The 23172-nt window shown below is 45.9% G+C and overlaps 1 protein-coding gene and 1 long non-coding RNA gene across 2 annotated transcripts in view; one reads left to right on the top strand and one right to left on the bottom strand.

Annotated features, from left to right (window-relative positions):
* LOC148131653 (uncharacterized) overlaps positions 1-23172 on the top strand; it is a 243781-nt gene that overhangs the window by 10499 nt on the left and 210110 nt on the right. The gene's annotated exons all lie outside the window — the stretch shown is intronic.
* On the bottom strand, positions 4333-22481 carry LOC113424932 (uncharacterized). The gene is made up of 5 exons (XM_087953050.1): positions 22138-22481; positions 14794-14924; positions 12443-12568; positions 8409-9545; positions 4333-5448 (listed from the first exon to the last, which is right to left on the bottom strand). The coding sequence occupies exons 3-5, from the start codon at positions 12537-12539 to the stop codon at positions 4733-4735; spliced, it is 1950 nt and encodes a 649-aa protein (XP_087809176.1). The 5' UTR covers positions 12540-12568; positions 14794-14924; positions 22138-22481; the 3' UTR covers positions 4333-4732.

Below are 23172 nucleotides of genomic sequence, written 5' to 3'. Positions count from 1 at the left end.
TCTGACAGAGGGTAGTCCAGTCTGATGATGGGGCAATACTTGGTTTGGCTCAATTCAACTCATAATACCCGATTTGGCCCACTTTGGTTGAAAGCACCTTATCTGGTCAAAGTATAATGCACATAGTCTTCGACTTGCGACACTTGAGCCCAAAATTTATTTTAACACTTGTGAAGTGAGTTTTGCCCCACTGTATGACCTTTCCTGCCACAGTTGTTAAGTGAATCACTGCAGTTAAGTTAGTGACAGTTAAGTGAATCTGGTTTTCCCTTTGACTTTGCCCGTCAGGTCACATAAAGGGATCACTGGAACACTTGGAACCATTGTAAATATGAGTCAGTTGCCAAAACTATCTGAATTTTGGTCATGATGCTGCAACGGTTGTGTGTAAAACAATCATAAGTCATTTTTTTCAGTGCTGTTATAACTTTGAATGGTCATTAAATGAACTGTTGTAAGTCGAGGACTACTCGTATCTGATTTCACTGAACACCAAGACTTTATCATTTATTTTGCTGCTAGTCATTCACATCGTGGACAGAAAGAGAGAGAGAGAGAGAGAGAGGGAGGAAAGGAGGGAGGGAGGGAGAGAGAGAGAGAGGAAAGGAAAGGAAAGGAAAGGAAAGGAGGAAGGAAGGAAGGAAGGAAGGAAGGAAGGAAGGAAGGAAGGAAGGAAGGAAGGAGAGAGAAAGAAAGAAAGAAAGAAAGAAAGAAAGAAAGAAAGAAAGAAAGAAAGAAAGAAAGAAAGAAGAAAAAGAGAAAGGAAGGAAGGAAGGAAAGAAAAGAAAAAGAGAGAAAGGAAAGAAGGAAAGAAAGAACTTGGCTGTTTTCACGTATTTCAGATGCATCTAACTTTCCTATAGATCCTTCTGTTAACTCAATTTTCTGGATTCTGGATTTCCATGACCCACACAAACATAATGGATTTCCTACAATACGCCAAGCCAAAAGGCACATTACTCACTTCTTTCTTAAGTGTGTCATAATTGGCCAGCCACTTTCTCACCTGAGGCTGAAGACATAGAAAACAGATTAAAATTCAGCCTTCCAGTGCATGTTGATTAGGCAACTGGACACTTCTTAACCTGAAAATCCTAGGACTCTGTTCATTTTTATACAGCTATTGTGTGTGTGTGTGTGTGTGTGTGTGTATAGATAGGTAGATAGGATTTGTACCTCACATGCTGTCTGCCCTGATTCACTGCATATCCAAACTTGGCAACTTTTAAGACTTGGGGAATTCTGGGAGTTGAAGTCCCCAGGTTTTAAAAGTTGCCAAGGTTGGGGACTCTTGGGATATAACAATCCTCCCTTTGGTCTGGCTGCAGGGTCCAACATCACAGTGTAGAACACATCGTGACCGGCTGTAAGCTGAAGACCCATTTTCTGATTCCTTTCAGATAAACAATGCTGCACTTCTACGGTTAGATGGTACGAATAAAGAATATTTGTAGCTCAGGGTTGACATGAAGGGTCCTTGGTGCTCTCTGAGCTTGCTTGTTTTTTTTTGCAGACGTTTCATGACCCAACTAGGTAACATCATCAGTGCTCACCAACACCGATAGCGATCACTAGCACTGATAATGTTACCTAGTTGGGTCATGAAATGTCTGCAAGGAAACAAGCAAGCTCAGACAGCATCAAGGACTCCTCATGGTTAGATGGCCTAGAGTAGACATTTCTATTTGAATATAGCTCTTTTTAATATTCTTATTTTAAAGTAAAGCTTCCCCCCTCACACATCTACTTGCATTTTTACATGATTTTGAACTGCTAGGTTGGCAGAAGCTGGGACAAGTAAAGGGAGCTCACTCCGTTACACGGCCCTAGGGATTCGAACAGCCGAACTGCCGACCTTTCTGACTGACAAGCTCAGCATCTTAGCCACTGAGCCACTGCGTCTTATTTCACTGTGTCTTAATTTAGGTGAAATGTTAATATACACTGCAAGTCCATGTATGTTATGCCATACACTAAATATTTTTCAGGCTCAAAGTACACACACAAAAAACCCCCTACCCTGCTAATGAATATTCAAATGAAGCACAGTGGTGTTCCCAAATTGAAGGAGGCACAACTTGGGAGTTATTCAGTCCAGATAATTTAAGTTTATTCCAATTCCCCTTACTGGCTGTTTAATGATGGAGATGGAAGTCCAGCCTCTGGAGAACACTTCCATGGAGTCGAAAAAACAAACAAACCCAAGGCGTTTCTAGCACATAGAAAACTGCTGGGAACGGACGCATTCAGCAATTTTCCAATCCAAAATGTTGGAAGGAGAAATGATTTAAAATTGCACTGAAAGAAACACAATTCCTTGGGAAGGAATCTCATTCTTCTCCAACAGGAAACCTATAGAGGAAACGTAACAGGAGAATAGCAGTGACTTCTACCAATGGACTCAAATGAATGGATTGTTAATGCCTTCATTTAAAAAAAAATGGGGGTTTAGAACAGCAGCAAATGGTTAAATGGTCAACACTTTTCAACACCCTTTGTGGCATTGCACATAGGAAGGGGCATGATCAAGAGGTAGTATTCAGCAGGTTCTGACCAGTTCTAGAGAACTGGTAGCAGAAGTTTTGAATAGTTCAGAGAACCGGCAAATACCACCTCTGACTGGCCCCGCCCCCATCTATTCTCTGCCTCCCGAGTCCCAGCTGACCGGCTGGGTCTTCTTTGGTTGCCCTGCACAGGAGAACGGAGCTGCAAAGCAGGTTAGTGGGGTGGGGAGGGAATGAGAATTTTGCATGTATCCTTCCCCTGCCACACCCACCAAGTCACGCCCACAGAACCGGTAGTAAAAAAAAATTGAATCCCACCACTGGGCATGATTAATAGACCCTGGTTGGTTGGGCCAGGAAAAAAAAAAATCATTTTAGGCTAACTGTTTTGAAAATGTAAGATCTAGACTGGTTAGGGTGCTTCTAGCCCTCTCTAGAGAAGATGCTATCCGATAAAGACTATTTGTACATGAAGAGTGAACAATGCTGATGTCTACAAGGACACGAGTTGCAATTCCAGGTAGTCCTTGGCTTACAAGAGTTCATTTAGTGACCGTTCAAAGTTACAATAGCACTGAAAAAAGTGACTTACGACTGTTTTTACATTACAGCCTTTGTAACATGATCCCGTGGTCAAAATTCAGACATTTGGCAACTGGTCCATATTTCCCCGAGTTCCCAAGGTCATGTGTTCACCTCTTGCAACTTTCTAAACAGTCAATGGGGAAACCAGCTTCACTTAACAACTTAAGTTACTAACTTAACTGCAGTGATTCACTTAATAACAGTGGGAACAGAGGTCGTAAAATGGAGCAAAACTCATTTAACAGATGTTTCACTTAACAGAAATGGGGGGGTTTGGTCAATTGTGGTCGTAAGCCGAGGACTATTTGAAGCAGTATATAAAACTGCATTTGTTGAAATAGGAAATATGTTTTTTTTTTCACTTGCTTCAATATTTAAAAGATCATACAGGTATTCCTTTGAATTTATCCTCATAATGGAGCCTGCCCGTTATGGATGTAAGTTGTGATGGTTGTAAAATGGGACAACACATGGCGGACCCCATTTTACTACTTTTATGGTGGCTGTTAAAGTGAATCACCGCGGTTGGTAAACAGATGCTATGGTAGTTAAATGAGGCCATTGTTCACTAGGAAGGGTCTTTGGCAAAAAACAGAAGAATTATTTTCAGCAAAATAATCACAAATTGATGTTATGTGACTGCCAGATGTTGCAAATGGCTTTAAATGAGGCCCGGTTGTCAAGGGCCAGAAATGTGGTTGTGTGGGCCCAGCTGCCAAAACTTTGGTTGTTAATGTGGTTAAGACAGCCACCTCTCTGAAATAGCCCTAGTTCTTAATATCGCTTCATAGTGCTTTCCAGCCCTCTCTAAGCGGTTTACAGAGTCAGCATACTGTCCCCCCCAACAATCTGGGCCCTCATTTTACCGACCTTGGAAGGATGGAAGGCTGAGTCAACCGTGAGCCGGTCAGGATCGAACTCCTGCAACGGGCAGAGTTAGTCTGCAATGCTGCATTCTGATCAATTGTGAACCACGACTCCTTTAAATGGTCACGAAATGATGGATTGTAAGCCAAGGATCGGCTGTACCAACATTCTCTACGGCAGGCCTGCCAAACTGGCAGCCCGCGGGCTGGATTCGTCATGTGCAGGCCACGCCCACCCTGGCTCCACCAAGGCAAAAAAAACACATTGCGATGCGTCACAATACGTCGCGTGACGCGATCAAGTTTTGATGGCCCGTGTTCCACAGGGGTGGCAGCGAGTGAGCCTCTGGCATCAAAAACAACAAGCAGTCTTGTGGCATCTTAAAAACTAACAAATTTATTATGGCATAAGCTGGCTGTGCCGTCTAGTAAATATTGGGCCTTGTATACAGTGCTAGAAAAAAAAAAAGCAGGTTTAACAGAGCTTTGTAAACAAGAATAAGGTGCAGAAAATAGCACCGTTTTTTTTCCTTTCTCTCAAGTAACGTAACAGAAGAACGATTGTATAGGAGTAAATGGAAGTACTGAGGTAACCTTGTCAACGTTCGAGAAGGCCTGGTGATCTGTTGTGTTGACAAGAGGAACAATGCAGCAACTCAAGTGTTCTGTGAAGACCAACCTTCTTCAGCGTGGTGCCCTCCGGCAGAGAATTTTGGGAGTTGTGGTCCCAACACCGTGGAGAGGGAGCACCAAATTGGGGAAGGGCGCTTCGGACTATTATCGGCTACTGCTATTGGAGTCTGCCCCCCCGGGAGATTCTTCCTCGTTTCCGGGCTGGTTTCTCAACGAGGGCGGAGTCTTCTCCGACTCCATGGGGATAGGGGGCGAAGGTGCTGGTATGGGACTTGCGCACACGGAGGTCTCGCGTGTCCCGTGGGCGGGAGTGGAAGTGGGGAGGGAAGGCTGGGGAGCCGAGACGCGGGCATTTAGCGAATCGGCAATGTTCTCCAACAGAGTCGTCTGCCTCTCCAGGGCCACCGTGTAGCTCTCCATGCACCTCTGGAAGGCGGCGTCCGAATCACGCATGGCGGCGGCCATGGTTTGGCTCGAGACTCGGATGCTTTTTGCGATGTGCTTGGCGCACCACACGGCAACCTTGCGGTCGTCAACCCGCCTTTGCGACTCCTTGCTGTCGAGCTCGTAAAGAGCCTCGCGGATGTTCTCCCCGGTTTCTCGGGTGGCGTTAATTAGCTCTTTCGCCAGCTGGACTCTCTCAATTTTTCTCTTGTTCCTGAACCGGGCGGTTCTCTGCGCGCTGGTCAGCGGAGGGTCGTCCCCCAGGCCTCTAGTGGGCGGAACGCGGTCGATTGGCGGCCCTACGACACCCTCAAAGCTGGCGTTCAGGTCCTTCCGTCCAAGGTTGCCCAAAGGAGCACAGATGATGTCGGAGTTCTCGAGAACTTCCCCCTCCTGCTCCTGAATGAGACTTTCAGCTAAGGAAGAGGAGAGAGAAGAGACCGTCAGGAGTCGGAAAGGAGGCCCACGTGAATACAAGGCATTCTTTACCTCAGGGGTGTCAAACTCGATTTCATTGAGGGCCACATCAGGGTTGTGTTTGACTTCTGGGGCGCTGGGTGGGGGGGCATGGCCAGCTAGATGTCACTGGTGTCTGGGACGCCTGTGGTGGCCCAACTACTCTGAGAGCGAAAATGGCTCCCGAGCTCCATTTTCAGTTCGATGGCCTCCTGCAACCCTCTGCCAGCGAAAACAGAACCCGGGGAGGCCATGTGTGGCCCTCCTGAGCTCCGTTTTCACTGGCAGAGTCACCGCAGGCCTGTCCTTCGCTGTTTCCAGGGAGGCCCTGCGGGCCAGATCTAAGTACCCCCTGGGCCAGCTCCGGGCCTTGAGTTTGACACCCCTGTTTTAGCCCAATGATAGCACTTAGCAATAACAATGGCCCTTCTACAGGTACTCCTCAACTTACGATCACAATTGAGCCCAAAATTACTGCTGTTAAGTGAGATGTTAAGTGAATTTTGCCCCATTTTACGACCTTTTTTGCCTCAGTTGTTAAGCGAATCATGGCCATTGATAAGTTGTCAAGTGCATTGGGCTTCTCCATTGACTTTGCTTGTCAAAAGGTCGCAAGAGGAGATCCCCTGACTCTGGGACACAGCAACAGTCGTAAGTGTGAACAAGTCACCCAACATCTGAATTTTGATTACATGATCATGGGGATGCTGGAAAGGTCGTAACTGTGAAAAATGGTCATTAGGTCAACTTTTTGTAGTGCCATTATAAATTGGTCACTAAACGAACTGTTGTAAGTCGGAGGATTACCTGCGTACTGCTACATAGTTCTTTACGGTCCACTCTAAGCAGTTCTATGGAGTCAGCCTATTGTTCCCTCAACAATCTGGGTCCTCATTTTACCGACCTCAGAAGGGTGGAAGGCTGAGTCAACCTTGAGCCTGGTAGGATTTGAACTCCTGGCTTTTGGGCAGTGAGTTAGCCTGCAGTACTGCATTCTGACCACTGCTGCCATCACGGCTCTTAAAAAGAAAGAGAGGCACACATTTATGGCCATTTGCAGTGTCCTGCGATCACATGAGTGCATTTTACGATAGTTTTGCCAAAACTGGCACTTAGCACTTAAGACTTATATATACTGCTTCATAGTGCTCTACAGTTCTCCCTGAAGCTGTTTACAGAGTCAGAACTACTTACTATTACCATCTGGCAGACGGTACAGAATAATAAAAACAAGGACAAATGGGCTGAAAAACAGTTTCTATCCCAGGGCAGTAGCTCTGTTCAATTCTACTGTATAGTGCAGTGCTGGCGTGGTGTCGGGGGGGTTTTCAATTCAATATGTGGAGTGTGAAGGAAGTGTGTTTGTGTTTATTTTCATGGTCATGATGTGCACTGAAGATGGTGATTGATTTCGTTGTATCAGGTGCAATGACAATAAAGTAAACTAAACTATATATTTGCCTTCCCAACAATCTGGATTCTCATTTTACCAACCTTGGAAGGCTGAGTCAACCTTGAACCAGTGAGGATTGAACTGCTGGCAGTCGGCAGAATTAGCCTGCAATACTGCATTCTAACCACTGCACCACCTCAATTTTGCACAAAGAGCTGCGTGTGTAATGGTTGGAATTCTTAGTCTCTTCAACCAGAAAAGATGGCTAAACATCCAGTAACAATATAAATCTGGGTTGGAAAACCTGTGGCTGGCGTTGAAGCCATGTTTGCATGAGAGGGTGAGCCAACAGGGTACCATGAATTCTGATCCTGCATTGGGCACCTTTGGGCCAGCACCTCTCTCTCAGCCCTAGGGAAAAAGCGCCAATGGCAAACCACTTCTGAAACTGTCACCAAGAGAGCTGAAGGGACTTGTGTAGGCAGTTGCACAGGCAGAAAGGAGCCGTGGTGGCACAGTGGTTAGAATGCAATATTGCAGGCTAAACTCTGCCCACTGCCAGCAGTTCGAACTTGACCGGCTCAAGGTTGACTCAAGACTTCCATCCTTCCGAGGTCCGTAAAATGAGGACCCAGATTGTTGTGGGGCAATATGCTGACTGGGTAAACCACTGAGAGAAGGAATGTAAAACACTGTGAAGTGGCATACAAATCTAAGTGTTATTGCTATTGCCAAGATTAATTAGACAAAAGACTGTTTCAAGGGCCTTCAAAACAAAGAAACAACTATCACCGCCCTCTGCCTTACAGAATGGGAGCAATCTGAGGAATCTTAGCTTTGCCTGAAGAATTCTCCTGAAATTTCTGGGAGTAAGAAAGAAGACACAAGTTTCCCTGCTTTCGGAAAGAGAAAGCTCAAATGTTCAAATTTAAAATGCAATCTTTTAATGTGGCACTGATTTTTTTACAGCTGGAAAAACAGAAAAAAAGACTGATAACTCCAGTGGAAAACAATTACAGACTCTAAAAGCCAACGGTGCAGTGTTATCTAGTGCTTAAGAGGGCACTCAATTCAAAGAATACAGGTAAGTTTTCAACTTATAACCACAATTGAGCTCAAACTTTTGTGTTGTTAGGTAAAAAACTGATTTGAGTTTTGCCCCATTTTACGACTTTTTCTGAATCCCTGGCAGTTGTTAAATTAGTAGCATGGTTGTTAAGCAAATCTGGTGTCCCCACTGACTGCTTGTTGGAAGGTTGCAAAAGGGGGATCATGTGATCCCGGGATGCTGCTACCGTCATAAATGTGAGTCAGTTTGCCAAGTGTCTGAATATAAATCACGTGATCAAGGGGAGGCTGTGATGGTCCTAAAGGGTGAAAAACGGTCGTAAGTCCCTTTTTTCAGTGCTGTTGTAACTTCGAACGGAACTGTTGGAAGTCAAGGCCTACCTGTACATACCTAGAAGAGACAGGTTAAGGCAGAACACAATAATCCCAGCACTGTTGGCCAAGTCAAGGTGTTCTTACCTGTAGATAAAGCCCTGGATAATGGGTGTTCGTGTTTCGGTCTTTCCTGCTCATGGTTGCTCTCTTCCACGCCGCCAAAGGAGGAGAACCGGTCTCCAAAACATTGTAGCAAATCCACAGGCAAGTCATCGACCCCTTCAGTCTCATCATACGGTTCTTCCGAATACTCCGAAAGCACATCGGGGTCAAGGCGGGTGCCAGTGGCCTCGGGGGGGTCACTATCATCCACAATTTCTCTTTCAAACTTGGCATCGAACTCTAACTCGGGATCGTGCGCTGTGTTGTCCTCGTCCTGCTCCTGCTTGACCTCCTCGCACATGGACGAGGTGACGGTGATGCCGTTCTCGTCGATCACCCGCACCTCCATGGGGAGGTGGCTTCCTTGGAGCACGGAGCACATCGAGTTGGGCGGGTCTTCTCCCTCCGGCGACTGTTCCTCGATTTTGGGAGTGACCACGGCCAGTTGGTTGGTGGTAGGCCAAGGAGAGGAATGTCCCCGGTGCTTTTGCATAGACAGGCTCCGGTTGGGTTGCAAAAGAGGCCGGTGGCAGTGAGTGGGAGACACCGTCCCAGCCTGGAGAAGGCGAGGTTGCTTTTGAGGCGGCTGCTGCAGGTGGGATTTGCTTTGGCTGGCTGTCCCAGAGGACCTCAGCCCCGGCGGACTAATTAAAGAGGGCCTCCCAAGTAAAGACGCCTGCCCGGATGTTCCCGGAGCTGGCGAGGAAGCTTGCCTAGACCACTGGCTCTTCTCGCCGCTGTTCGAAGAGTGCTTGGCATCCCTCCGGCTGAGGAGGATGGTGGCTAGCTTATCGTAGAACGGCATGGTTCGCACTTCGCCAGCACCGGGGCATTTGTTGTGAGTGGTGACCTCTTTAAACTTCTTCTTCAGGGCGTTCATCTTCTCGCGGCACTGGCGAGCAGAGCGGTTGAAACCCCGCAAGCCCATTTCGTTGGAGAGCCAGTTGAAAACCACCTCGTTGTGATAAGTGTTCTGGAGTTCGTTCTGGACTTCCGGGCTAATCCAGAGGTCGACAAAAAGGCCAATCTCTTCTTTGCTCCAAAATTTGGCTCTTTGTCGCTGGGACTCCTGAGTATCTTTTGCAACAGCAGGGTAATTCGGCAACAGGGGCGTCCGGCCTGCCACAGGAACACAAATGCAGACGGTTTTGTTGTTGTTATTACTATTATTATCATAAAGCTTCAGAAGCATTAAGTGGACTCTGAATGCACTCAACCCCCCCTTTTTTTTAAAGTTTGGATGCCAACTCGCATTTAAACAAAAGCTCTTTTGTTACAATGAGATTTTTCTTCATATTACAAATGGTGAGATTTATAAACGATGTAAATGACATACACCTGGAGTTAATGGACATTTGGATTTAATGAACAGCACCCCCCAGTATCTGTTAAATCAATATTTTGTTGTATGTGGAACACTGTCTCATTTGGGATAAATTGTCTAGGACGGGGGTCTTCAAACTTGACAGTTTTAAGACTTGTGGACTTCAACTCCCAGAATTCCTCCTCCAGTCATGTTAGCTCAGGAATTCTGGGAGTTGAAGTCCATAAGTCTTAAACTTGCCAAGTTTGAAGACCCTTGGTCTAGGGCAACGTTGATTTTTCTTTTTTGTATCACATCTAAAAGCTACCTTTCCTCCAAGGCCCTCAAGGTAACACCCAGAACACCAATATTCTATTCCCCCCAAAGTCCATACATCACTCTTTCTCAATTTTAGGTCTATTAAGATGTGTGGACTTCAATTCCCAGAATTCCACAGCCAGCATGCTACCTAGGGAATTGTGAGAGCTGAAGTCCACACATCTTAACGTTTGCTAAAATTGAGAAACATTGCTATACACTGTGAGAAATTTTTCTAATTGTTTCCCAGGAAACTGAGGGATGAATGAGGATCAAAAACCCTGGAAAGAAACTCTACTGATGAGCAAAATTAGAAGTTCTGAAAACTGCCTACAGGTGGAACTTTTCCTGTGAAGTATTGTATTTCTTCTGACAGCTCAGTATATGGATGGAAGACCTCCAAAAAAAATCCAGAACTAGACTAGTCTAGAAAATTGGGAGTGAGGAGACAGTTCTGAGGAAACGGATGGAAGACCTCCAAAAATAATCCAGAACTAGACTAGTCTAGAAAATGGGGAGTGAGGAGACAGTTCTGAGGAAACCAGACAAGAGGAAACAAGTCTAGGGAATTGCCACAAACTGGACATGACTTGAAGGACATTTCAAGCTCAGATTAAGCCAACATAATAGAAAAAGTCACATCAATTCATAATTGAGGCCAGTCAAGATTCAGAAGCCAATTCCTGGTTCAACCAATCATTCAAATTAAACACATCATATAAATTACAAAATACCACAATGCCATTAAATAATCACAGAAGTTCCTGTCTTCTATCACCAGTAGAGGAATCTGGGGCAAAGTCCCATACTATCACCTCTAAAGCTTGGGAAGGCTTGTGTGGAAAGAGAGAAGGCCAAAAAGAATGAAGAAAACAGACCCTGCAGATAAGTCATCCTTTGGGGGAAAGACTTAAATGCAGTTTGTGTGTCAGGGATTCTGATCTAGACTTAAAAGAAGCCATGGTCCTCCAGAATGTGGAGGTTCTGTTCTCATCATTCCTGATAAGCATTCTGGAAGAAACCAGAATGTCCTAAGACAGTTTCTCAACCTTGGCAACTTTAACATGGATGGACTTCAACTCCCAGCATTCTCCAGCCAATGTGCTGGGCTGAAGAATTCTGGGAGTTGAAGTCCAACCATCGTAATATTGGAGCAGTGTTGTGGCTCAGTAATTAAGACTCTGGGCTTTGTCAGCTGGAAAGCCAGCAGTCCAGTGTTCAAGACCCTGAGCGCCACGTGATGGGATGAGCTCTGATTCTCACCCCAGCTCCTGCCAACCCAGCAGTTTGAAACCATGCAAATGTGAGTAGATAAACAGGTACCACTTCAGTGGGAAAGTAGCAGAGCTCTGTGATGTCACGCTGGTCACATGATCGTGGAAACATATTCAGACCGCATTAGCTCAATGGCCTTGAAATGGAGATAAGTACTAAGCCTTTATTGTCGGCAACGACTAACAGAGTAAAATCTGCAGAGGACTCAATATTGCCACGGTTGAGAAACACAGCACTACGAGGAGGAGTTAATCATTGTTGAGTCTTATCTTAATAGTGCCCTATTTGTACTCCTAGGAGTACAACCCCATATCTCTTCCGGAAATACTGGACGGGACAAAACAGGCCCGTTTTTCGGCCTCCAAAGCCTGCAGAGGCTTCCCTCGAGCCCCTGGGAGGGTGGAAATGGCTTCCCCTGGGCTCCAGAGGCTGAAAATGGGCCCTTCCGGTATTTCTGGAAGGCCCATTTTTCGGCCTCCCGAGCCTCTGGGAGGCCGAAAAAGGCCTCAAACGGGCCAAAAATCAGCTGGGAGGCACACACATGCACAGTGCAGGTAACTTTGGCTGGGTCTCGCGCGCCCACACAAATGGCTCTGTGTGCCACCTGTGGCACGCGTGCCATTAGGTTCACCATCACAGCCCTAAGATCATTCATGCAGATAGGGATGTACAGGTAGCTCTCGACTTACAACAGTTCATTTAGTGACTGTTCAAAGTTACAACGGCACTGAAAATTTGTGACTTTTCGCCATTTTTCACACTTACAATCTTTGCAGCTCCCCCCGCCAGTGTGATCCAAAATTCAGGCCACGGATTCATACTTATGTGACCTTCTCACAAGACAAGCCCACGGGAGGGAAGCCACATTCCCTTAACCACCGAGTTACTAACTTTTATCAACTGCAGCGGTTCACTTCACCACCGGGGCAAAGGAAGGTGGCAAAACTCACCTAAAACCCCCTTCCTCGCTATAGGACAGAAATCTGGGGCTCCCTTGCCGTCGTAAGTCGAGGACTATCTGTATAAAAATAGTGGGGTTGGCAGCAACAGGGCAATTTCTCACGCCAGGAAGAGACAAGCGAGAAAGGTCCTCGGATGGGGGGTGACGACGGATTCTTACCCAGTGCCATGACATTCTGATAGCTCTCCTGCATGGCTTCTTTTGAGAGGGGTCTTTGCGCCCGTTCAACAAAGTTCACTTTGCTTCTGAGAAACATATGACCGCATCATGGGATGACACAAAGCCCTAGAAAGTAGGAGCAGGATAAAGAGGGAGGGGGGGAAGGAAATAAGAACAATTCAAGATCTAACTCAATGCAAGATGGGATGGTGGTTGGAACCACCATCGAGGTTATCTCTATTTCATCTTTCATTTATTTATCTATCGTATTTAGGAACTGCCCGTCTAGCTCATACAGAAAACGTATTATTAGCGTAATTGCTTCTTAGTCCTATCTTACTCATTTTCCTCTGACGTTAGATTTTTTTTTTTTTTAAAAAAAATGTCACTCTGGTGTAATGACATTGGGAATTCTCTGTGAGTCACACACCCCCCCCCCCCCAAGGCCTTTGAGCCCAAGTCCACACAACGCTGTTCCAAAACAATCAACTGGAAGAACAAACAAAACCATTTTTGAACTCCCAGCCATCATTATTTAAGACGTATGAGCTGAAAGATTCTATTTTCACTAATGAATTGATCAGCTGACATTTATTTATCTGGGAGGATCAGTTTTAAAATTGGCCATACAACAGATAATAATAACAGATAATCAGAGTTGGAAGGGACCTTGTAGGTCATCTAGTCCAACCCCCTTCCCAAGCAGGAGACCTTACACCATTTCTGACAGATGGGAGTCCAATCTCTTCTTGAAAGTCTCAAGTGATGGTTCTCCCACAACTTCTGAAGGCAAAGCTGTTTCATTGGTTGATTGTTCTCACTGTCAGCAAGTTTCTCCTTATTTCTAGGTTAAATCTCTCCTTGTTCAATTTCCATTATTCTTTGTCTGGCTTTCGGGTGCTTTAGAAAATAGCTTGACCCCCTCCTCTCTGTGGCAGCCCCTCAAATATTGGAAGACCGCTATCATGTCTCCCCTGGTCCTTCTCTTTACTAGACTAGCCAGGCCCAGTTCCTGCAACCGTTCTTCATATGTTTTAGTCTCCAGTCCCCTAATCATCCTAGTTGCTCTTGTCTGTACTTTTTCTAGAGTCTCAATATCTTTTTACAGTGTGGTGACCAAATTAAAGGTGCATATAATATGAAATGTGAAATTGGGCTGTAAAAGATTTGACCCATGAATCACGCCACCAACCAACCATTAAATGTTTCTCACTTCCAGAAAACTACGGTAGGATAAACACCAAGAGAAGCAAAGCCTAGTTTATATCCTATCTTTTTTCCAAAAGTGTGAAACACCATCCAACTCATCACATTAGGTCAGGACTTCTCACAGGGTTCTTCAAGAGCATTTCTCCTTTAAAAAATTCCTGTGACCATGTGACCTTTTACCATTGTGTGGTCATATGGACATTCCAGGAAGTGCCACAAAGCAACAGCTTCTGCTGTGAGCGTGAAGGCTTTTTTTTTGCTATCAACAGAAATAATGTGTTAAGAGCTTTGGCTATATACCATCTATAACAGTATTCCTTAGCTTGGTACTGTTAAGATGTGTGGACTTCAACTCCCAGAATCCCCCAAACAGCCCATGCTGGCTAGGGGAATTCTCGGAGTCGAAGTCCACCTATCTTCTGGTGGCTGGGATTAAGTAACACTATCCAAAGTAATAACCCACGGCACACCTAAAAGTTACATTTGGATAAAATTCAAACATCAATCCAGCCGAGTATGGATTTATGCCTTAGAAAAGAGGTGGGAAAATGAACTGGCTTTAGCCCACTCAACAGATTCATTGCAGAGATAAATTTTCCCCCTCCATTTTACCTCATTAATACAGGAGCAGAAGAAACAATGGAAGGTGCAACGTTTCCATAAAAACAGCGGGGATTTAATCCTAGGAACATCCAATCAATCTGAACAATGAATTATGTTTTACAGGATATCCCACAGCAGGCAACCATCTGGTTTACAATGGTAGCCCAGGAGTTTTAAGGGATGAAATAGGTGTCTTCAACACCATGTGACCCATTCTATCCCTCAAGGTTCTCACATTTGCGTAAATGGGGGAGAGGGAAGACAACCCCATTGGACCCTCTTATGGTGGGAAGACCTGAGGGTCACTACAGATAAAGGTAATCCAATGGCCTGGTGTTTTATGACATCACTGTTTCATAAAATAAACAACTCTCTGCTCAAAACCAGCAAAGCTTAAGCCAGGAGTCCCCAACCTTGGCAACTTTAAGACTTGTGGACTTCTGGGAGTTGAAGTCCACAAGTCTTAAAAGTTGCCAAGTTTGGAGACCGCTGCCTTAAGCAATCAAGCCACACCAAGTGTTATTTTAATGCAAGCTTACTTAGAAATCTGCCCTTTTGAGGGACATAGGGATTGAGGTGCCGATATGGAAGCAGGCCCACACCAGGATTTAGGTCCAAGGAGACGCCTTCAGGAATAGGCTGCGCCGATCCTGTAAGTCTGCCGATATCCCTAAAATTAAAAGAAGTGAACAAAAAGTTAGGTTTGTTTATCTGAACTCACTAGAATTCTGCACGCAAAAAGATCCTTGTTTTTCCCAGCATATAAAACCCCCTCTATTCTAATTTCCTTTCACCTTCGCCCTTTTAGCAAACCACAGTCCCTCTGTCTATGGAGATTCTCAGTCATCAAGGTTACGGTTATCCCAAAAGTGCTTTTTCAAGAGACAACTGGACTTTGTTTGTTTTTCCTTGAAGATGTTTCGCTTCCGTCCTGAACTGAAGAAGCTTCTCGGAGGAAATGTCTTCAAGGAAAAATAAAGAAAGTCCAGTTGCCTCTTGAAAAAGCACTTTTGGGATATAGTCCCTTGGTCTCCTTTTCTCCACACCTTTGTAATTATCTCTGCTTTTCAACGCACCACTTCTCCTACCATGCCCAATTTACTTCAATTTTGTAATCTCACCTTTATTACTTTATAAGTAACTCAAGGGGACGGACATGCCTAACACGACTTCCCCTCTTATTTTCCCCTCAACAACAATCCTGTGAGGTGGATTGGGTGGAGGGGAATGGGACTGCCCCGAAGTCACCCAGCCAGCTTTCATGCCTAAGGTGGGACTAGAACTCACCATCTCCTGGTGATTGGCCTAAAGTCACCTAGCTAGGTATGTCTAAGGCAGAGATGTCAAACTGGTGGCCCACTGGCCAGATGCATCACGCAGAGGCCATGCCCACCCCTGCTCCACGAAGGGGGAAACCGTTGTGATAAAGTCACGTGACCACAACGTGACACTGCAAGTTTGACACCCATGGTCAAAGGCAAGTCTAAGGCAGGACTGGAACTTCCAGTCTCCCAGTTGGTGCTTTAAATACTAGATCAAACTGGCTCTCTGATCATTTGGCCATCCCTAGAAATCTAGAACCACAAATATTTATTATTCATGTTTGGATTTCTGTTTTTGTTTGCATTCTGTAGAAATAAATGGAATAGTTCCAATTTCTCTCGAGTGTCAACAGACAAAAGAAAATGTAGCCGTTGATCTACCGGCTCGAGTTTGATTAAAATCAACAAGAGTTTGCAAGCAGGCAAAGGAGTACACAATGCTCTGTTCATTTCTGTCCCAAGTAAAAACTAATCGAGTGTCAGAAAAAAAGGAGTCACCCACAGCCTAGTTAAAAATGTAAAATCTTGCACGAGGAACACTGGAACCCCAGTCAATAGGCTCTTGGCCTAAGTAGTTTCTTCCGATGGGGACCGAGTTTCCATACCACGCCAAGCCATATTGTGACTTGCTCAGCTTCACACAATGCAATGTGTGAAGTCACCCATTGTTCTCTGTAAACTGTGATCCATGGCTTCGCATTCCTTGTCAACCAGTCCACCGTGGCCTGTTTGACAAACTAGAGCTTAAAAGGGCAGAATAGTGTCTAAGAGTCTTCTCTTCCAAATATCACTCTCCCCTTCCATTTCTAGATGCAAACCCCTTACCAGATTTCTGGCTTTCTGTTTCTTTTCCCCCAAGAAGTGGGAAAAATCTGGAAAAAAGCAAGGGAAACTATCCCATAGCTGTGGCTGATGGGAGCTGTGGTCCAATACATATGAAGAACGCTATGTTGGAGGAGAGCCGTTTTAAAGAAAAGAAACTGTCCAGGCAGGGGATGATAATCCATATTTATCCTTTTCAACCAGTCCTTTGGAATCATAACTTGCAATATTCAGAGGTTTCTTAGAAACAGACCAAAAAGGTATATCACCCCCGCTTGACCTGTGAGTCACTTTCATCTCCAAAATTTAATTTGATAAGCCGACAAGAGAGTCAATTTCAATGTTTCTATACTTTGGAGAGTTTAAAATACATCAACTTCAATGCCCAGAATGCTGGCAGAGGAACTCTGGGAGTTGAAGTCCACCCATCATAGAGTCACCAATGCATAGGCCTAGTCTGTCCTTTGCATAGCAGCCATGAGGCAAACTATACTGAGGTAAGCATCTCAGGTAAACCAAATGGACCTGCTAAGACACTTCTCAAAATCCCATACAACATATTTTTGTCAATTAAACTACACACAGTTATTTCAGTACAAAACAATCTCTGTAGCACAGGGCTGAACGGCGGAGACAGCGGTGTTGAACGTGGTTGTTTATTTCAGGCGTTTCATCACTCCACTAGGTAACATCATCCATGCAAAGTGAGTGTGGGGTTCGCTCCCCATTTACACAGGTAGTCCTTGACTTACGACCACAATTGAGCCCAAAATTTCTGTTACTAAGCGAGGCATTTGTTAAGCGAGTTTTACCCCACTTTACGGCTTTTCTTGCCACAGTTGCTAAGTGAGGCATTGGCGTTGATAAGTTAGTAGCCCGGTTGTTAAGCGAATCAGACTTCCCCATGGACTTTGCTTGTCAAAGGATCACAAAAAGAATATTACATGACCCCAGGACACATCATAAAATATGAGTCAGTTGCCAAGTGTCTGAATTTTGATCTTGTGACCATAGGGATTACTAAAACTAAAATGGTTGTAAAGTCTGAAAAAGGGTCATAAAATCTGTTTTTATCAGTGCCGCTGTAACTTTCAACGGTCATTAAATGAATTGTTATACGTCTAGGACTACCTGTAGCCTACCTAGCTTGCTCTGCCGATACAAGCAGGCCTCGACTTACAACCATAATGGAATCTACCCATCATGGCCCCAGGTTATAATGGTAGCACACCGACATGACCCACGTAATTTTATGACCTTTTTTTGTGGCAGTTGCTGAGCCAACCAATGGCCGGCTCTGGGCCAGTTTTGTGCCCCAAACCCTCATAAAATGCTGTTCCCATAGCCATAGGATGCTGCAAACAGTCGCAAATGCAGGCCAGTTGCTAAGCACCTGAAATGTGGCCACTACCCTTGTGGGGAAAGGACGTTAGAACTTGAGAACCAGACTACAGATATCTCTGACAGCTCCACCATAACTTCAAATGGCCACTAAGCAATTGGTTACAAGTTGAAAACTTTCTATATTGATGGAGGTGTGGTGTTCTCCTTGGCAGTTCCTTGATTAGGATATTATTTTTTAAAAAAAATTCTGCTCGTTTTCTGTTGCAAGCAGAGAACACTAACCACCAAGAAGAAGAAGAAGAAAAAAACACCACAGCCCCTCCAACACAGGCAGGGCAAACTACTGTAGATAGGGGAGGAAATCCCGCACTCACTAGCACAGCTGACATTACCTACATGGGTGATGAAACATCTGCAAGCAAACATACCGATCAGAGAGCACTTAAGGACTCCACACGCAAGCTTTTTCCACCAGCCAACACAAGCAGGACATAAGTAGAAATCAAGATGCATTCACAAAGGCTGCGGTTTCGACAACTCAGATCTCTAAAGAAAGAAAAAAAAATAGCAATTTCAATCTTCTGGGGTTTCCTATTGGAAAACTCCAGACTCCCCCACCCTCCTTGCTGTCTCTCTAGGCTCCCCCTCCCCTTATTTAGAGCAGGGTTACTTTCTCTGGGCTTTGAAGGGGGGTGGGGGGCTTCATTCAGAAACAGAAGAAAGTCTTCTGCCTTTTGCGGCTCCGACAGGAAACATCCACTAGGCATCTAGGCCAAGGGTCTCCAAACTTGGCGAGTTTAAGACTCGTGGACTTCAACTCCCAGAATTCCTGAGTTTAAGACTTGTGGACATCAACTCCCAGAATTCCTGAGTTTAAGACTCGTGGACTTCAACTCCCAGAATTCCTGAGTTTGAGACTCGTGGACTTCAACTCCCAGAATCCCTGAGCTAACATGACTGGAGGAGGAATTCTGGGAGTTGAAGTCCACAAGTCTTAAAACTGTCAAGTTTGAAGACCCCCTGATCTAGGGCTATTAACCAGCCATTTCCCTTACAAAGGAATGGCTGTGACTACTACACAGATCAGTGAATACCCAAAGAAAGGTATCTCTTATGCTAGCACCCCATGACTTTGGAAATTTCACAGCCAGGGTGATGTGCTAAGATCCCTATGAGGGATTAGAAGAATCCCTCAAGCCTTTCTTAGAATCACAGGATTGGCGACGCTGGAAAACACTGTTAAGGATCGCTGCTGCAATTTAATGTGGGTGGTTATGTACTCTTAATAGTTCCTAAGTGTATTGGTAATTATAAGTCACCCTGTAAACATAGAAAGCAATTTATTTAACCGATTACACCCAGCTGACCTTGTCTGGGCTCAGAACTAAGCAGGGCTAGTAGGCCTGTTACTATTGGTGTACTTGGATCTGGGGGTGAGGGAATCACAGCAGTAGCCTTGGTGGGCTTTAGCCTTTCTAAATGGGCTTCCCCCTATAGCAAGAGGCAGCTGTGAAAAAAACAATGTACTTGAACTGTATCTTTTCCCAGTCTTCCCCAGCCTCAGCACCATCTCTGACAAAAATAGATGGGTTTATCCTCTGAGTGTTAAAACATCTAATCCAGTGGTCCCCATCCCGGGTTTGTGGAAGACAATTTTATCCCCGACGGGAGGAGGAAGGAATAGCTTTGGCTTCGCTCGCCGGCCTGGCCCTGTTCCATGGCTCGCGGGTTGGGAACTCCTCAATCTTCAACTTGCAGTCATTCCTTTAGTGATCATTCCAAGTTACAACAGTAAAACAGTGACTTAGGATCGTTTTTTCACAGTTACGACCGTGACAGCCATCTCCCCCCCACCCACGGTCATGTGATCAAAATCCAGGCACTTGGCCCTTAGGTCATATTTATGACGGTTCTCAAGATCACATGATCCCCTTTTGTGACCTTCTGACAAGCGAAGTCCATGGGGGAAGCCAGATTTGCTTAACCGCCTTGTTTCTCATTGAACAACTGAGGTACTAATACCAATCGATGAAGCCTTAGTAAGATCACACCTAGAGTACTGCATCCAGTTTTGGTCACCACGTTATAAAAAAGACGTTGAGACTCTAGAAAAAGTATAGAGAAGAGCAACCCGGATGATTAGGGGACTAGAGACTAAAACATATGAAGAACGGTTACAGGAACTGGGCATGGCTAGTCTAGTAAAGAGAAGGACCAGGGGAGACATGATAGCAGTCTTCCAATATTTGAGGGTCTGCCACAGGGAGGAAGGGGCCAAGCTATTTTCTAATGCACCCGAAGGCCAGATAAGGAACAATGGATGGAAACTGAACAAAGAGAGATTCAACCTGGAAATAAGGAGGAGAAACAATCAACCCATGGAACAGCTTGTCTTGGGTGCTTCATCACTGAGGCTTTCAAGAAGAGATTGGACTGCCATTTGTCAGAAATGGTGTAGGGTCTCCTGCTTGGGAAGGGGGTTGGACTAGATGACCTACAAGGTCCCTTCCAATTCTGATCATCTGTTATCTGCAGAGATGCATTTAACCACTGTGGCAAGAAAAGTTGTAAAACGTGGCAAAGCTCAAAAGAAGGGCTCAATTGTGGTCTTAAGCCTAGGACTATCTGCAATCCAGTTTATAGTTACAAGCAAGAGCACAGTCAAAATGTGATGCCCTGACATATTTTGGGGGCATCACCCCCGCTCAGTGACATTGTCACTGGTGTCACACATAGTAGTGTGTCGAAACCGGGGTTATCCCCACGTGTGGCTCTTCTACCACACATCCACCTTTCTTTACACACAATTATTATCTATGACCTCAGCACACAAACGCCTTTTGAACTAGTGCCCTACATTGTTTATGAAAGAGCTACCGTTCTGTGTTGAACAAAAACAAAACAGCACTGGCTGGAAAACCATAGCATTAACGAAACCCTACTCCGCTCAGTATTGCTTGCTTTTAAAACAGATTGCAGCCAGCTAAAGACCATTGAATTCAATGGGAGGGCCTTGACTTTAGACAGAAATGCTAACAGCTCTGAGAGAATATTGTTACTCCCTGCTAAAATCCATCCCTCTTGATGATATCCACCCCATGCAGGAAAAAGTTGCCTTTGAACTTTTTTTTTTTTGGTTTAAAAGCATGTCTGTGCCAGTTACCTAGACTAGGTACCCTTCCAATAATCACAAATTGCACCATTCCAGGAAAAATGAATAATCGGTACAGGGTCAAGTTAGCCAGAGAGCAGAGCGACAGCGAAATTGAACCCGCTGGGTCCAGAGATTATCTTAAAAGACAGGAGAGCAGGGACTTTTAGGTAGCTGTTGTTGGAACAGGCTGCCAAACATACAACACATTATTAGGCGTGTTTCCACCCTGAATGAAGTCCCAGGATTTTTTATTTTCCTTGCAGAGACTCATTCCCATTGAAGGAGGTGGAGGAGAGATGGCTGCTGGTGCAAATATTTTTTTTTTAAAAAAGGACTAGTCAGCTGTGGAGTGGCTTTTTAATTTTTTTAAAGCATGCTTCCATGCTGCTAAAAGTCAAGGTAAGACACCCAACCCAATAAATAAATAAATAAAGCAAAAGACCTCTTCCGGATCAATCAAAGGCCTACCTTATGCAGCATCCTGTTTGCCCATGTAGCCAACCAGATGTCTCAGAGAGGGTGGGGGGAAAGTAGCTTTTTTCCACCATCCCAACACGTTTGCAAAAAAAAAGCCTCTCTCCCCGACACGGGTTCCCCGACCACTCACGGCAGCTTTTGGTTTTTTTTTTTTCTTCTGTTTTTAATTATTTATTTCATCCAAGCACGCATTCAGTGTATCGCCACCCTCGGGCTAGCTAGGAGCAGCCGGGGGTGGCCCAGCCGAGAGAGAGAGAGAGAGAGAGAGAGAGACGACAAAGGAGGCGACCTTCCTCTGTCTTCCCTCCCCAACCCCACCACCCCGGAAAAAAAGTTTCTCTTTCAAGAAGTTGGGGGACCGCCGATTTACTCCAAGGAGGATCTCTCTCTTCCCATCCACCCCCCACTCCTGGCGGAGCAAGACGCGGGTTCCAGCGATCGTCTGCATGCAACTCCGGAGCAAAGACACACCAAAAGCAGAGCTGGGATTCCCATCCACCCCCTTTAAAAAAAAAAAAAAAAAAAGAAGCAAGCAACGCCGGGCTTGCAAGGAGGGGTGGGTGAGCCAAAGCGGTGTGTGTGTGTGTGTGTGTGTGTGGAGGAAGAGAGGAGAGACGGGAGTCTAATAATTGGACTCCAGGTCCCATCATGCCCAGCCGGAGCTGGTGTTCCTCTCCTCCTCTCCCCCCGCGGGAACCATGGGAGATGGAGTCCGGCCCTTCCGGGAGGGTTGGAGAAAGCTGGACAAAGAAAAACACCCTTACGAAGCGTCGACGGGGAAAAGCCGGTGGCGGCTACGGAATCCAGAGCTGCTCCGGGCGGGTGGGGTGGGGGGAAGGCTGGTCTCAGCGCCTGCCCGTCTCCTCCCTTGGTCGGGAAGCTGCCGCCTCGGACACCCCCTCTTTCCTCCTCCAAATCCAGCCGGGGCCGGAGGCCCGAGCCTCGGCTCTCCCCCACCGCTGCCGCCGCCGCCCTTCGCCCGCCAAGTCCTCCTCCGCCGCCGCCGCCGCCGCCGCCGCCGGGTCTCCCGCTCGCGGCACAAGGGAGCAAAGGCCTCAAAGTGCAACTCGCGAGAAGGTTGAGGACTCTCTTCTTCCTGCTCCTCCCCACCCACCCACCCCGCTCGGCGCGAGCCAATAGGAGCCGAGGAGAGGCGCCTCGCTGATTGGCCAGGCGATGAATGGGGCACGCAGGGGAGCGGGAAGTGTAGTTTTTCTGGGTCAGGGAGAAGAAAAAAACAAAACCAAAAAACTACAGCTCCCTAAAGACCTCGGGGTCGAACGGGAAGGCGCGAATTTACGTTCCCTCAGCAACACCCCCCGCCGCCGCCGCCGCGTTTTATTTTATTGTATTATTTTCTATGCATCTCTCTCTTTTTTTTTAATGGCCAAAAAGAATTGGGATGCTCCTCTCTGCCTTTCTCTCAGCGATTCGTCCTCCGGTTGCGATGCCAACTCTTCCCCATCTATCTGCCCCCCCGGGGGTGGGGTGGGGAGCTGCAGTGCCACACATCTGGAGGGCTTCCCCGCCTTGGGGAAGCTTCGAACCCGGGGAAATTTGATGCAATTAGCCGGCGGGAAGGAAGGAAAAGTTTGGGATCGAGTTGCGGGAACGCTGGAAAAAATAAAAATTGGCGACTTTTTTTTTTTTTTTAAAGGCATCTCGGGAGCCCTTGTCCTAATAATGGCAACGTTTTGGAGTCTCAAGAATTCTTCAAGAAAGTTTTTCTCCCCCCGCCCCTAATTCCAAATTAAGGGGGGGGGAAAAGGACAACGGGGTTAAAAAAAAAAAGTCACCTC

Source organism: Notechis scutatus, chromosome 2, assembly GCF_049901735.1.
Source record: "Notechis scutatus isolate UNSWTSFEM ecotype Mainland chromosome 2, rNotScu1.2, whole genome shotgun sequence".
Lineage (NCBI taxonomy): Eukaryota > Metazoa > Chordata > Lepidosauria > Squamata > Elapidae > Notechis > Notechis scutatus.
This window is presented reverse-complemented; position numbering and strand designations above follow the sequence as displayed.